Source organism: Cibotium barometz, chromosome 57 (genome assembly GCF_041138505.1).
Source record: "Cibotium barometz isolate CiBa-2024 chromosome 57, ASM4113850v1, whole genome shotgun sequence".
Classification (NCBI taxonomy): domain Eukaryota; kingdom Viridiplantae; phylum Streptophyta; class Polypodiopsida; order Cyatheales; family Cibotiaceae; genus Cibotium; species Cibotium barometz.
Window position 1 is genome coordinate 40,724,628 of NC_141102.1, and position 13,284 is coordinate 40,737,911.

General features: G+C 47.2%; 1 protein-coding gene across 1 annotated transcript in view; it reads right to left on the reverse strand.

Annotated features, from left to right (window-relative positions):
• The window catches only part of LOC147606756 (uncharacterized), a 32,110-nt gene that overhangs the window by 18,254 nt on the left and 572 nt on the right, over nt 1–13,284 (reverse strand). The window contains exon 2 of the mRNA XM_086791652.1: nt 13,129–13,214. Coding sequence (XP_086647778.1) covers nt 13,129–13,214 — 86 coding nt within the window. The remainder of the gene's footprint in view (nt 1–13,128; nt 13,215–13,284) is intronic.

The window sequence follows — 13,284 nt, forward strand, 5'->3', positions numbered from 1 at the left end:
CTTCCCAATGGAATGAGGGAGGGATGCAAAGCTAGGGCTGAGAGAGGGGCTGTTTGGGACTGTTCTAGACTGAGTATGAATGCTGTAAATGAATATGAATGCTGCGTTTTACCTTCACCAAGTGGCTGGAGCAAAACGATGATATGATGAATGCTGAAAATTATATGGATGCAGAAAACGCAAGGTTTACTAATAGCTAAATGCTGAGAACTCCTGCGTTTGCTGATGGAGGGCTGAATGCACAAGCGTTGATGCTCCTCTTGCTGTAGGATGACACGCTTCTCCAAAACGCATGGGACTGAAGTGGATGCAAGGCTGAATATGATGCGCCTGAATGCTCTTTGCTGAAGATGAATGAATGAGAGAATGATTATGCAAGGGCTCTATTTATATGGGCCATATGAGCCAGTCGGCTGGCTACTGAGCTAGCCGACTGCTCATGTCTAATAAATAATACATAAATGTGTCTAACATGCTAAAAATGCTGGGAAAAATACCCAAAAAATCCTAGTAAATATCCTGATAAATACTGGATGATATCTGGGGTTCCTGCAATGGTCTAGATGCTATGCATGAATGATGTGTAATATGCAAGATGCTTTCTAATGCAAACCCTAAAGTTTATACTGACTATATATGCATGAATGCGTCTCTTTAAGTGGGTTAAGGGACTTAGACTGACTGACTGACTTGTTATGGCTGAGAATGACCTACGCAGCTCGTGCCTGACTTATCCTGGACTGAGGATATACAATGGGGTCACGGCGTACGACAAATATCATCCTGAATGGTACTAATACTGATATAATGTTGCATTGATGATGATGAGCCAGTTTGTCACCATGCACTACAGTGCAGAGTGCATGTGACAGATTGTGCTTGTGATAATGCTAGTGGGAAAGAACTTGTGGAAGAACAGATGGACATGCATGCTTGTGAAGATTTTGACAAAGACAAGGAGCAAGATTATGTATGTTCCTATGATTCCGCGATAAGCACTCACTATGGAAGTTGTGATAAAATATAGAATGATGCATTTTCCCATGATGAAGACATGTCTAGCAACGATAATGAATGCTCTTGGGATGGTATGTATATTGATGAAGATCACATGGATGTTATTGTAGATGTGTTTACACATGTGATAACCTTTCAAGGTTGGTTTAATGAATAGAGGCTTAGAGATAAGCTATGGCTACATGTTCTACCAATGTGTGGAAGCTTTCAAAGAGGGCTTATGTTGTATCCATGTATTTTAGAGATTCTTACTTCAATAATGCACTTCAAAGGACCCATGGGATACTTCAAAAAGGCAATGGCTTACATAAGGGATCTTAACGCTAATTGGAAAAGGATTCACTGCATGGTCTTGCAACCGAACTCTAAGGAAAGAGTTCCATTTTTGGTTCGAGGAAGATTTAATACCAAAAATTTCATGTTATTTACGACTTCTTTATTGTAATGTATAATACACGTGTGTTGTGATTATCCATGTGGGACCCGGCATTTTGTTGGAGGTGGCAATTCTCGTAGCTATTCTCGGGTTATCGCATGACTAGAAGTTGTGGTGGATTATCCCATATGCAAGAGCATGGGAAGTCGAAGAGCCATATATAGGGTGTGGTGGCACCTTGTCATAGATATCTTCTCCGGCCGAGTTTTTGTGGGACAGCAACAGCTAGGAGATGGGAGCCCAGCCACCGAAATTGCTCAGTGCCCTAGGGTGGTGTGTGTGCTACTGCTGTGTGACTTTGACATGGTATCAGAGCTCGGCCTCTGTGGTCCTGGGCGGTCCTAACCTTTGTTTGATCGAGGTGCTCGCGTGTTGGAGGTGGCAATTCTTGTAGCTACTCTCGAGTTATCGCATGACTAGAAGTTGTGGTGGATTATCCCATATGCAAGAGCATGGGAAGTCAAAGAGCCATATATAGGGTGTGGTGGCACGTTGTCATAGATATCTCCTCTGGTCGAGTTTTTGGGGTGGAGCAACGGTTGAAAGAAAGTGAAAGCAATAGAAAACATAGGTGTAGGCCCAAATACAAGACCTGTAAATGCTCGAAACTGATGTTTATTGCTGAAAATGAGCACAAGGGAAGCCCGTAGGTACTTACAAGCATAAGAGACTGTTGCAACAGCCAATGACCTCTAGCAGATATGCAAGAATTGTTAGAATTGTGCATCTCTTGTGTATATGGGCTCTACCCATTGTTGGGTGTTTTATGCTTTTTCTCCTATTTTTAGGGGTCGTGGAGCTGTCGGCCTACTCTAGGAGCAGTCGGCCAGCTTCCACACAACACTATAAAAGGAGGCCACACATCATCACTTTATTCATCCAATCCCTTGCACAAGTTCAACACCGTGTTGCTGGCCATTGCCATTGTAAAGCTTTACTGCTGTTATAAAAGGTGATCTTGTCCAAACACTCTCTATCTCCTTTGCACTCTCTCATATGTTTACAATTTATGCTTCCACACTGTGCTATCTCCTTCATGGTATCATACGCTTAGGTCCAGGTTGCTCCAAACCTTGCAAATCTGCCCACTTCTGCTGTGCGTTTTGCCTCCATCACTTCTCCGGCTGCAGATCAATCCATACAGTTGCTGCATTTTCAGTACCTTGCTGCTTTTCTGGTCCAGCCCTCTTCTTGTGGTTGCAGGCCAGCCCTACAGGATGTGTTTCGCTCTTCAAAGGCAGATCTTGAAGTGTTTTGGCTGCATTTTCTCCTACAGAGGCTATCCGGCCAGTTTTGGTGGCTGCGTTTTCTTTTACAGCGGCAAACGGTGGAGTTGTGGCTGTGTTTTCTGCACTGGCATCAGATTTGGTGAGTTCTCTTGCATGTAGAGTTGCCAGACAAGTGGCTGTACATTTTCTTCTTCCTCCACGAGTCCCTGCCCTTCCGGTCGGAGGTTCCCAATGGATCTTGGACTGTTTTGCTGTTGTCCCGCCTCTTTCTCTCTACGGTTTGAGAGGGGGCTGATTGTTCCGGGTGCCTCGCTTCGTTGGAAAGCACTTGAGAGAAGTCGAGTGTCCATCAAGAGGAACAAGCATTGGCACGCCCGGCAAGTAGGGAAATGTTAATCTAAGCACACACATTCCAAGAGATACTAACGGATACAAAGTTGATGTAGATCTGGGAAGCCTAGTGTTTTCTTTTGATAAACTCATCGGCATGCATATGTGGGGCTTTGCAAAGCCAATGCTGGTGGCCCGAATGCATTCACAAGTAGCTGGGGATTTTTTCAGGAGTGTTCTCACTTGGAGGCAGTTCTACCAGAGTTGATACAAGAGGATGCTCTTCAAGAGTCGGCACTTTGTCAAGAGAATTCATCGGGAAATTATTTGCGGTTTTTGGTGCTAACAAGGAGTGGCAGGAACGTTAACCTCAAGAGCCGCCCACGTGACACCTGGTTTGAGGCTCTCCAAGATCTTTTGTTGAGAGGTGTGTGGAAGAGCTTGATTCACCCATTGGCACACCATGAAGTCACTTGGATGGGCAAGCAAGCAGGCCACCAAGACTGTCGCCCGTGTCATAGCTCAGAGACGATAACTCCAAGAAGAGGCTTTAGGTGGTGGAGTTCTTGCAGCCCTTTTGGGCACCTGATCTTACAGCGGCTAAATGGCCAAAGACAGAGAGGCCCCAAGTAATAATTCTCTCCTATATGATACACAACAAACCATCGATCCCACATGATATTATCCTAGCTTTGTCTGCTACAGGATGCACTCTTCCAGACAGTCTCATACATTCACAAGATCAGTGCCATGGCCATAGTTGTTACGAGGCACGCCTCTAACAGTTCAAGGCGTTTGATTGCCTGAGCAAGGCGTCCACCAAAAAAAAAAAAAAAGGCTGCTTTGAGTCTTTAGACGGGGGCTTTAAGGGCCCAAGGCAGTCCCTCTCACACACACTCTCTCTCCCTCATTCTCTCCCTCCCTCCCTTAAGCCTTTCTCAAGACCCAAAGTTCAAACTTCAAACTTCAAACTTCAAACACACTCTCTCTCCCTCATTCTCTCCCTCCCTCCCTTAAGCCTTTCTCAAGACCCAAAGTTCAAACTTCAAACACACTAGAATGATGATGTTTTTTATTCCCACTTTTGGAGCTATCTCTATACTCTCCTGGTTCATTTCATTTTACTTTGTACCCTTCAATCTTGATGATGTATCCAGATGATGAGGATGGACTATTTTGGTCGCATAGGTCATTTTGGCCTTTTGCAGATGTTTAATACAACTTTCTTAATTTCACACACACTCTCTCTCTCCCTCTCTCATACACACCCTCTCTCTCCCTCCCTCAAGACTCATACATACACACTCTAGTCTCTCTCTCTCTCTCTCTCTCAACTTTCACTATATATATTATATCTATCTATCACTATATATATATGTATATAAAACACACGCCTTGTCACGTGCATCCCGCACTTGGATGCCACGTAGACATTTCTGTACAGAAGGTGCAGGACCTGGGATGGTGAACTAGTCCCATGTGAGCCCAGTCCAGGACGAGTCAGCCAGGGATCCATCTCAGATGTCCGAGGTCAGGTGTGCATTGTCCTGCACAGGAGTCTAAGGTCAGGTGTGCACTGTCTTGCACATGAAACACTGCCAGTCCGCGCTGTGAGTCTCCCTCTAGAATGATGTCAGTGGTTCTGTGTATCTGGTATGGTACCGGATGCCAGATCACTGAGTAGATTATGTTTAGGACAAGGGGCCAGCCCATAGGGCTACCCCGGAGATTAGTATGGGCATGGGAATGGTGTGAAACCATCCCCATGAGGGCCAGGAAGGCCCAAGCTGGACCCACCAGCCATGGAAGGGCTGTGGGACAGCCCTTGGGCAAAGATAAGGCTATTTTCAGGAGCATACAGCCTTTAAATGGCTGTAGGGCATGTATGGGGCAGCCCATACAGGCTGCCCAGCTTTGGGATTGTGGGCAAAAGATGTGCCCAGCCCTTAAGAAGCAGGCGCTTGATGTCCAGCCACCCAGGAAGTGATGCGCAGGAATTATGGGAATTTTTCCAGCATTTAATGGGATTTTTCAGCATTAAATGCTGAATATCCAGTCGTGGGACATAACTGATGCTCGCCGCCTGCCCTTATGCTGGCCGACTGCCCCTGAACGGTAGTATAAATAGAAGAGAGCCATAATCCCATCATTCATCTCAGTTTTCACCAAGTGCTCAAGCCAATCAAGGGCCAGTCAAGCCAAGGAGATTGCCAAGCAAAGGGGTGGACTTCTGAAGGTCAAGGGCAGGATTTTCCAGCCAAGAAAAGGTCAAGTTTTCTGTATTTGTTTTCAGATTTACATCATTCTAATAAAGCAAATACACCATCCGTGGTGGGGGCCCTACAGAGGGTAATTGGGACCCAATACTGTGTCCTCTCCATCTCCCCCTTCTCTCTCTATTTTCTGCACATCTCCTTTCAGTTTGTGCGTTAATTCCGTCGCGAAAAGAGTGCTGATTTCTGAGTTTTGAAGTACCGATTCTTCTCCGAAGCTTCCGCATATTACAGTGGTATCAGAGCCTACTTCAAGGACAAAGATTCAGCAAACCAAAAAAAAATTTCGCTCGTGTGGTTGGTTTTTAGACGCCGGTGGACTACCCCCTTCAGAGTGACTCCTGTCCCTCGAAGGACGGTTGGTTTTTAGCCTCCGAAAGCCTCCGGAAGTCTCCCACACAGATAGTGGATGGTCAGATTGCGTTCCGGAAAGGAATTGCATTTTCCCGCTATGGCGAGCTTCGACGACGAGAGAGAACCAGAACCATGGGACTAGAGTGCACCAGGCAGCCCAGCTAGGGCACCAAGCTTGAGTGTCACAGACATGTTCCAGCAGATGATGCGAGCAATCGCAGACCAGACAGCCAAGGTGCAGAAGGCGCGGATCTTGGCTCTGGAGGAGCGTTCTCGCTCTCCAGCGTCGCGTTTTCCATCTCTTCCTCCCTCTCCTTCCGTATCCCAGATACCAGATCCTCGTCACAGGGACCCTCTCGCGGGGTCACAACCGCAGCCAAGCTCCTTGCTTGAGTTGCGTGCATTGGAGATTAGACAACGAGAAGACGACGCCATGCGACACGTGGAACACGAGCGTTACCTCAGAGCTTTGGACGCCAGATTGACTCCGGCGGCGCCCTCGAATCATTTTACAGAGAAAATGAATTTCAGTAAGTATAATGGTAAACTCGATCCCACAACTCTTTATTCATGGTTGCATCAATTTGAAGCTTACTTTGCCGCAGTTAGGAAAACAGATACTGACAAAGTGATCTTAGCTAGTTGGTACTTGGAAGGTGAGGCCATTCCTTGGTGGACTCAGTGGGCTCATGCCCACACCAGAGTAGGTATGGCAGCTTATGGGTGGGACGAATTCGTCCGCAACCTTAAGCAGCGGTTTCTACCGCCCCACTACCTTGAGCGACTTGAAGACGAGTTCAGGGGAGCGCGTCAAAACGCGCAACCAGTCCTTCAGTTTGCCAATAAAATTTCAACCTTGTGTCTGCAATTAGGCTTATTTGATACAGACAAGAAAGGGCAGTTTTGTATGGCCTGGACACGCAAATCCAATGGGAGGTGTGTATGTTTAGGCCAGCCACCTTTGAGGACGCACTCTCACTCGCGCAGAGTGCAGAAATGAAACACAATGGTGGCAAGCCCAAGACTTCCAGCCGGCTTCTCCCAAGGCTAACACCTTGGGGGGCAAAAGCCAGAACCAGACAGGGTCTTCCCTAGGACAGAGCCCGGGAGCCTCTAGCTCCAAGAACTCGAACAATGCATCTAAGCTTACTCCAGACCAGAAAGCGGAGGCAGGCAAGACAGGTGGCAAGTTGAGTGCTGAGGAGCTTTCTCAGTACAAGAAGGAGAGTAGATGTTTCTTTTGTCACACAAAAGGACATACTTCTCGGGATTGTCCGAAGAAGCCTCCAAAGGCCGCCAACGCCTCCACAGCTTCCGTGGTGAGCACAGCTCCCCCACAGACCCCAACGGCTATCCCTAGTTCTTCAACCCCCGATGCTTCAGTTGGAGCAATTATTAGCCGGGAGCTCGAAGATAAGCAGAAGGGCGCCCATGACCAGGAGTATGAGCGCAACGAATTGCTCAAGTCCTTTGGCTACATAGGTGGCCAGAGAGTCGTTGTCTTGTTTGACAGCGGCAGCACGAAGGATGTGGTCACGGAACAAGCCGCTAGGCGTGCCCGTTTCGAGCTGACTCCGGTGGACAAACAGGTTGAGGGTTTTAGCACAGGTATGACAACGAGCGTCAAGTATGAAGCTCTAGGTGCTAAGTTAGTGATTCAGGGCATAGAGTTTGTGCGTGACTTTATGGTTGCCCCTCTTGTAGGAGCAGACATAATTTTGGGTATCCAATGGTTTCACAAGTTTCTTCCTGATATCAAGTGGGACAAGCACACGTTCCAGATCGATCGAAATGTGTCAAACACCTCGGTGACCATTAAGTGTGAGCCAGGTATTCCAAACTTTCGGCTCATAAGCCACTTGCAGGCTGAGCGAGCAGTCGGGAAAGGCGCATAGTGTGCGATGATTTACATCCAGACAGCCCAGACGGTGGCCAGTGCTTCCGAGAAGTACTCGGTTCTCCATGAAAAGTTCCAGAAGATTTTTCTTCGGGACAGTCTCCCTCCCCAGCTCCCCCCGTCCAGACCGGAGGATCACAAGATTGACCTCCTCCCAGGCTCGGAACCCCCAAGCAAGTTTCCATATCGCCTTTCTAAGGCAATGGAATCGGAGTTGAACCACCCACTCCAAGAATTGTTGCAAGCTGGCTTCATCCGCCCCAGCGTGTCACCATTTGCAGCACCGATCTTGTTTGTCAAGAAGAAAGATGGGTCTTCTCGGTTGTGTGTCGATTATCGTGCACTCAACAAGCTGACTATCAAGAGAAAATTCCCGATGCCTCGAATTGACTATATTCTTGAGAGGCTGAATGGAGCTAAGGTGTTCTCTAAATTGGATTTAAAGAGTGGGTACCACCAGGTACGGATTGTAGAGGGGGACATCCCCAAAACAGCCTTCCGTACAGAACGGGCCCATTATGAATTTGTAGTCATGCCATTTGGTTTGATGAACGTCCCAGCTACATTTAACCGCATGATGATGCGTGTTTTTCAGGAGTTGATTGGAGAGTGTGTGTTCATATTTTGGGACGACATACTCATATTTTCAACTACAGTTGAGCAACATGACATTGATGTGGAGAAAGTCCTTAAGTTGCTGGAAAGCAACGAGCTCTACGTCAATGAAAAGAAGTCAGAATTTTATCTGTTCCAGGTACATTACTTGGGATATATAATTAGTGCTGAAGGCATTCGACTGGATCCGGCTAAAGTGGCCGAGATTGTTAACTGGAAAGTACCACAGACAGCTTATGACATTAGATCATTTGTGGGTATATGCCAAGCATATTCCACCCACATTGACAAGTTTTCCGACCTCTCGGCAGACCTCACTGATCTGCTAAAGGGAGTGAAAACAAGAAGGCAAAAGATTCGAATGACTCCACGAGCGTTGGAGGCATTCCAGAACCTCAAGGTGGCTTTGTCAGAAGCGCCTTGTTTAGCCCTTGCCTCGTGGGACGAACCATTTTAAGTGATCACCGATGCGAGTAACATCACAATTGGAGGTGTATTACAACAGAATGGTCATCCGGTAGCTTACATGTCTCGTAAGTTACTGCCCGCCGAAAAGAACTACTCAGTCTATGGTCGTGAACTCCTAGCAGTTATACAGGCCTTGAGAAATTGGAAACATTTCCTGTATGGCCGTGACTTCGAGGTTCGCACTGACCATCAATGCATTGCGCTGGATTCAGACGATGCCAAGTGCACAGTGGAGTGATCGACAACACCGCTGGAGTCAGATATTCCAGCAGTTCGGTGGTATGATTGAGTACCTTCCAGGAAAGGCCAATCCAGTGGCCGATGCTTTGAGCAGGAAGGGACAAGTATCTGCGATTCAGACCACTAGACTTGACCTTGTTGGTACAAGACTAGAAGACATGAAGCACACGTACGCGGATTCCGAGGAATTCGGTACTCAGTGGGAACAAGCATTGGATGCCACAGGACCATGCCATTTTCTGATACGCGATGGTTGGCTTTTCTACAAAGGCAGACTATGTGTCATGAAATCATTCCGGGCAGCTCTTCTCCATGATGCCCATGATGCCATTACAGGTGGTCATAGAGGCATGAATTCGACTCTGGAGAAATTAGAACGGCAATACTATTGGCCAAAGATGAGGCGTGATATGTTTACATATGTACAACGCTGTGACATTTGTCAAAAGGTGAAAGCTCCTCGTGGAAAGAAGATAGGGTTGTTACAGCCTTTGCCAATTCCTGAGGGTCCTTTCCAAGACATTTCGATGGACTTTGTCACAAATCTGCCTCCTAGCCCGAGTAAGCGTAATACGCAGTGCTTAACTATTGTTGATAGGTTTAGCAAATTTGTTATGCTTATTCCTTGCAGGGCCAATGTGACCGCCGAGGATGTTGCCCAGCTATTCATTCGGCATTGGTACCCGATTGGCGGGATTCCTAGAACCATAGTGTCAGACCGAGATGCCAAGTTTACCAGTCATTTTTGGAGGGCATTGTTTGATAATTTTGGTACTAAGCTGAATTTTTCCAGTGCATTCCACCCACAGACAGATGGCCAGACAGAGATACAACCAGTTGGCCTTTGATGTGCTGAAGTGTTATGTCCACGATCAGCAAGGTAAGTGGGAATCGTTTTTGCCTTTAGTTCAAGCTGTTTTAAATGACTCTTTTTCTTCAGCTATTGGCAGGACTCCATATGAAGCAACGTTTGGAAGGCCTTTCTAGTCGTTGTTAACCAGGACTTCGTCTTCAGTACCGGAGGCAAACAGAGTGACGGAGTCTTACCAGGAGATCCTAGAGTCCGTTAAAGACAGATTGGCTAAAGCGCAAGAGGCCTACACTCGACAGGCCAATAAAGACCGAAGGGACATGAAGTTTTCGGAAGGGGATTGGGTGTATCTTCGGATTATGAAGCAAAGATTGAAGCAGGTGGACAAGCGATGCCCAAAGTTGTCTTTCAGGAGCTTCGGACCATTTCCCATCCGGAAAAAGATTAATGAGGTGTCTATGCAGTTAAAGCTACCTCCGAGTTGGACTATGCACGATGTATTTCATGTCAGTTGGTTAAAGCCATATGCAGGTCCACCCCCTTCAGAGGTCAAAGACAAAGCGGAACCAGACATTGTTGATGAAGCAGAAGTAATGGTTCCAGAACAGATCCTTCTGCACCGTTTCAAGCATGGCTCAGGCTGAAGACTACGACAATTCCTCACGAAGTTTCAGGACCGAGGAACTCATGAAGCAGTATGGCTCGACAAAGAATTTTTCGAAGACTATCCGACATTATTGACGGATTATTTGGAGGCTATGCAGCTTCCGTCAAGTTAAGCAGAAGGGGATGTCACGTGCATCCCGCACTTGGATGCCACGTAGACATTTCTGTACAAAAGGTGCAGGACCTGGGATGGTGAACTAGTCCCATGTGAGCCCAGTCCGGGACGAGTCAGCCAAGGATCCATCTCAGATGTCCGAGGTCAGGTGTGCATTGTCCTGCACAGGAGTCTAAGGTCAGGTGTGCACTGTCCTGCACATGAAACAGTGCCAGTCCGCGTTGTGAGTCTCCCTCTAGAATGATGTCAGTGGTTCTGTGTATCTGGTATGGTACCGGATGCCAGATCACTGAGTAGATCATGTTTAGGACAAGGGGCCAGCCCATAGGGCTACCCCGGAGATTAGTATGGGCATGGGAATGGTGTGAAACCATCCCCATGAGGGCCAGGAAGGCCCAAGCTGGACCCACCAGCCATGGAAGGGCTGTGGGACAGCCCTTGGGCAAAGATAAGGCTATTTTCAGGAGCATACAGCCTTTAAATGGCTGTAGGGCATGTATGGGGCAGCCCATACAGGCTGCCCAGCTTTGGGATTGTGGGCAAAAGATGTGCCCAGCCCTTAAGAAGCAGGCGCTTGATGTCCAGCCACCCAGGAAGTGATGCGCAGGAATTATGGGAATTTTTCCAGCATTTAATGGGATTTTTCAGCATTAAATGCTGAATATCCAGTCGTGGGACATAACTGATGCTCGCCGCCTGCCCTTATGCTGGCCGACTGCCCCTGAACGGTAGTATAAATAGAAGAGAGCCATAATCCCATCATTCATCTCAGTTTTCACCAAGTGCTCAAGCCAATCAAGGGCCAGTCAAGCCAAGGAGATTGCCAAGCAAAGGGGTGGACTTCTGAAGGTCAAGGGTAGGATTTTCCAGCCAAGGAAAGGTCAAGTTTTCTGTATTTGTTTTCAGATTTACATCATTCTAATAAAGCAAATACACCATCCGTGGTGGGGGCCCTACAGAGGGTAATTGGGACCCAATACTGTGTCCTCTCCATCTCCCCCTTCTCTCTCTATTTTCTACACATCTCTTTTCAGTTTGTGCGTTAATTCCGTCGCGAAAAGAGTGCTGATTTTTGAGTTTTGAAGTACCGATCCTTCTCCGAAGCTTCCGCATATTATACGCCTCTAACACGCCTCTAACGTCTCTAAAAAATACGAGTGTTTCGAGGCGCATACCATACCCACCTCGTACCAGGCGCCTCTGGCGCCTCTAACAACCATGGCCATGGCCCCCTAGAGACTCCCGAGGCTCGCCCTACAATCCTCCTGGCAACTAGCAGCAAATGGACACGAGTCACGGTATAGCCAAGTATGCACCTCTTGCCAAGGCCTCAGGATGGACCGCCTCCCGCCCCCTTTGTGACTGGCCTTAGGCCCAAGATCCTCCCATAGTTACCATTTTTCACCGCCCGTAGGCAATGCCCCCGAGCACCTAGTGGGGGTTTGAATCCATGACTCCCAATCCCAAGACAAACATCTCACCACTTGAGCTACCACCTCATTGGCAATCACCCTCACCCTTTGCAAGGTGCATCCCCCCAATGGTGGTGGTCCATATGTGGGGCTTTGCAAAGCCAATGCTCGTGGTCTGTATGCATTCACGAGTAGTTGGAGATTTTTCCAAGAGTGTTCTCAATTGGAGGCACTTCTACCAGAGCTTATACAAGAGGATGCTCTTCACGAGTCAACACTTTGTCAAGAGAAGGCGTTGAGAGTGCACGATCAACAAATTAATTGGGAAATTGTTTGTGGGTTTTGGTGCTAGCAAGGCGTAGCAGGAATGTTAGCCTCAAAAGCGGCAACAAAGTCATATCCAAGATACTAGGTCAATAAGCCCCTTGGGAGAGATTCAACTAGAGCTTTGCACCCATATGGATACCGAACAGTTGTGATCTTAGTAAGGGACAATGTGACACACCTACACCTACAGGTATGGCTGACCAGGGAATTCTTTTGACCAGACAGGCTGATTGGAAGAGGGCGCCCAGGTATGGACAGGCTGGGCAGACAAGCCAAGAATCAAAGGCCAACGGCCAGCCCACATGTGAAAACATTGGGCACACAAGTCATGGAGCAGTGACAACTACTCGACCACCCCAAGCCCCCCCAAGCCTGCACTTGGATTTTTATTCCACTATCTCAACTATAGCACTTGCTTTTTTTTTGTGAAACCACTATCTAATTAATTACTCAAGGTATGGCAAAAGCATAGCTATCCATGAGGAAGGACAAGCTAGAAACACTGGAAAAACACATCTAATTGCCTGGTAGTGATCTTAGGCATAAGAATCCTAGAGAGATTCACACAAAGAGTGTCTAAAATAAGTATAGGTATCAACTGATCGGTTGGTAAAGACTAGCTAATTTTTATCAAGCCAAAGAGCCCATAGTGCCCAGAATCTTGTCCATGCAAGAAACTGTGAGTAGTATGATAATTCATTGGAATGTCTGCCAAAAAGCCAGAATTACTTGGATAAGGATGCCAAGGAAAACGAGCCTTCAAATATAAAGAAAGCCTATCAAGAAGAGCACGAGAAGACGGATAATGCAAAAGCAAATGAGGTACCATTTCTCATGCATGATAGCACCTATGACAACGCATGATAGCACCTATGACAGTGTGGTGATCAAATATAGCACTGGCACACCATTAGTCTTACACAAGGTATAAATTTTACCTGATGGAGCCTCCCGCACTAAAGAGAGCAATGTCGATCCCTTGAAAGCTATCCTCAGTAAGTTCCTCGACCTCAATCTCTTGACCCTGCCAAAAATGGGATTCCTTGAGAGTGTCTGATCTGCAGAGGGGGAAGCATTACAGAGCTATAGACATT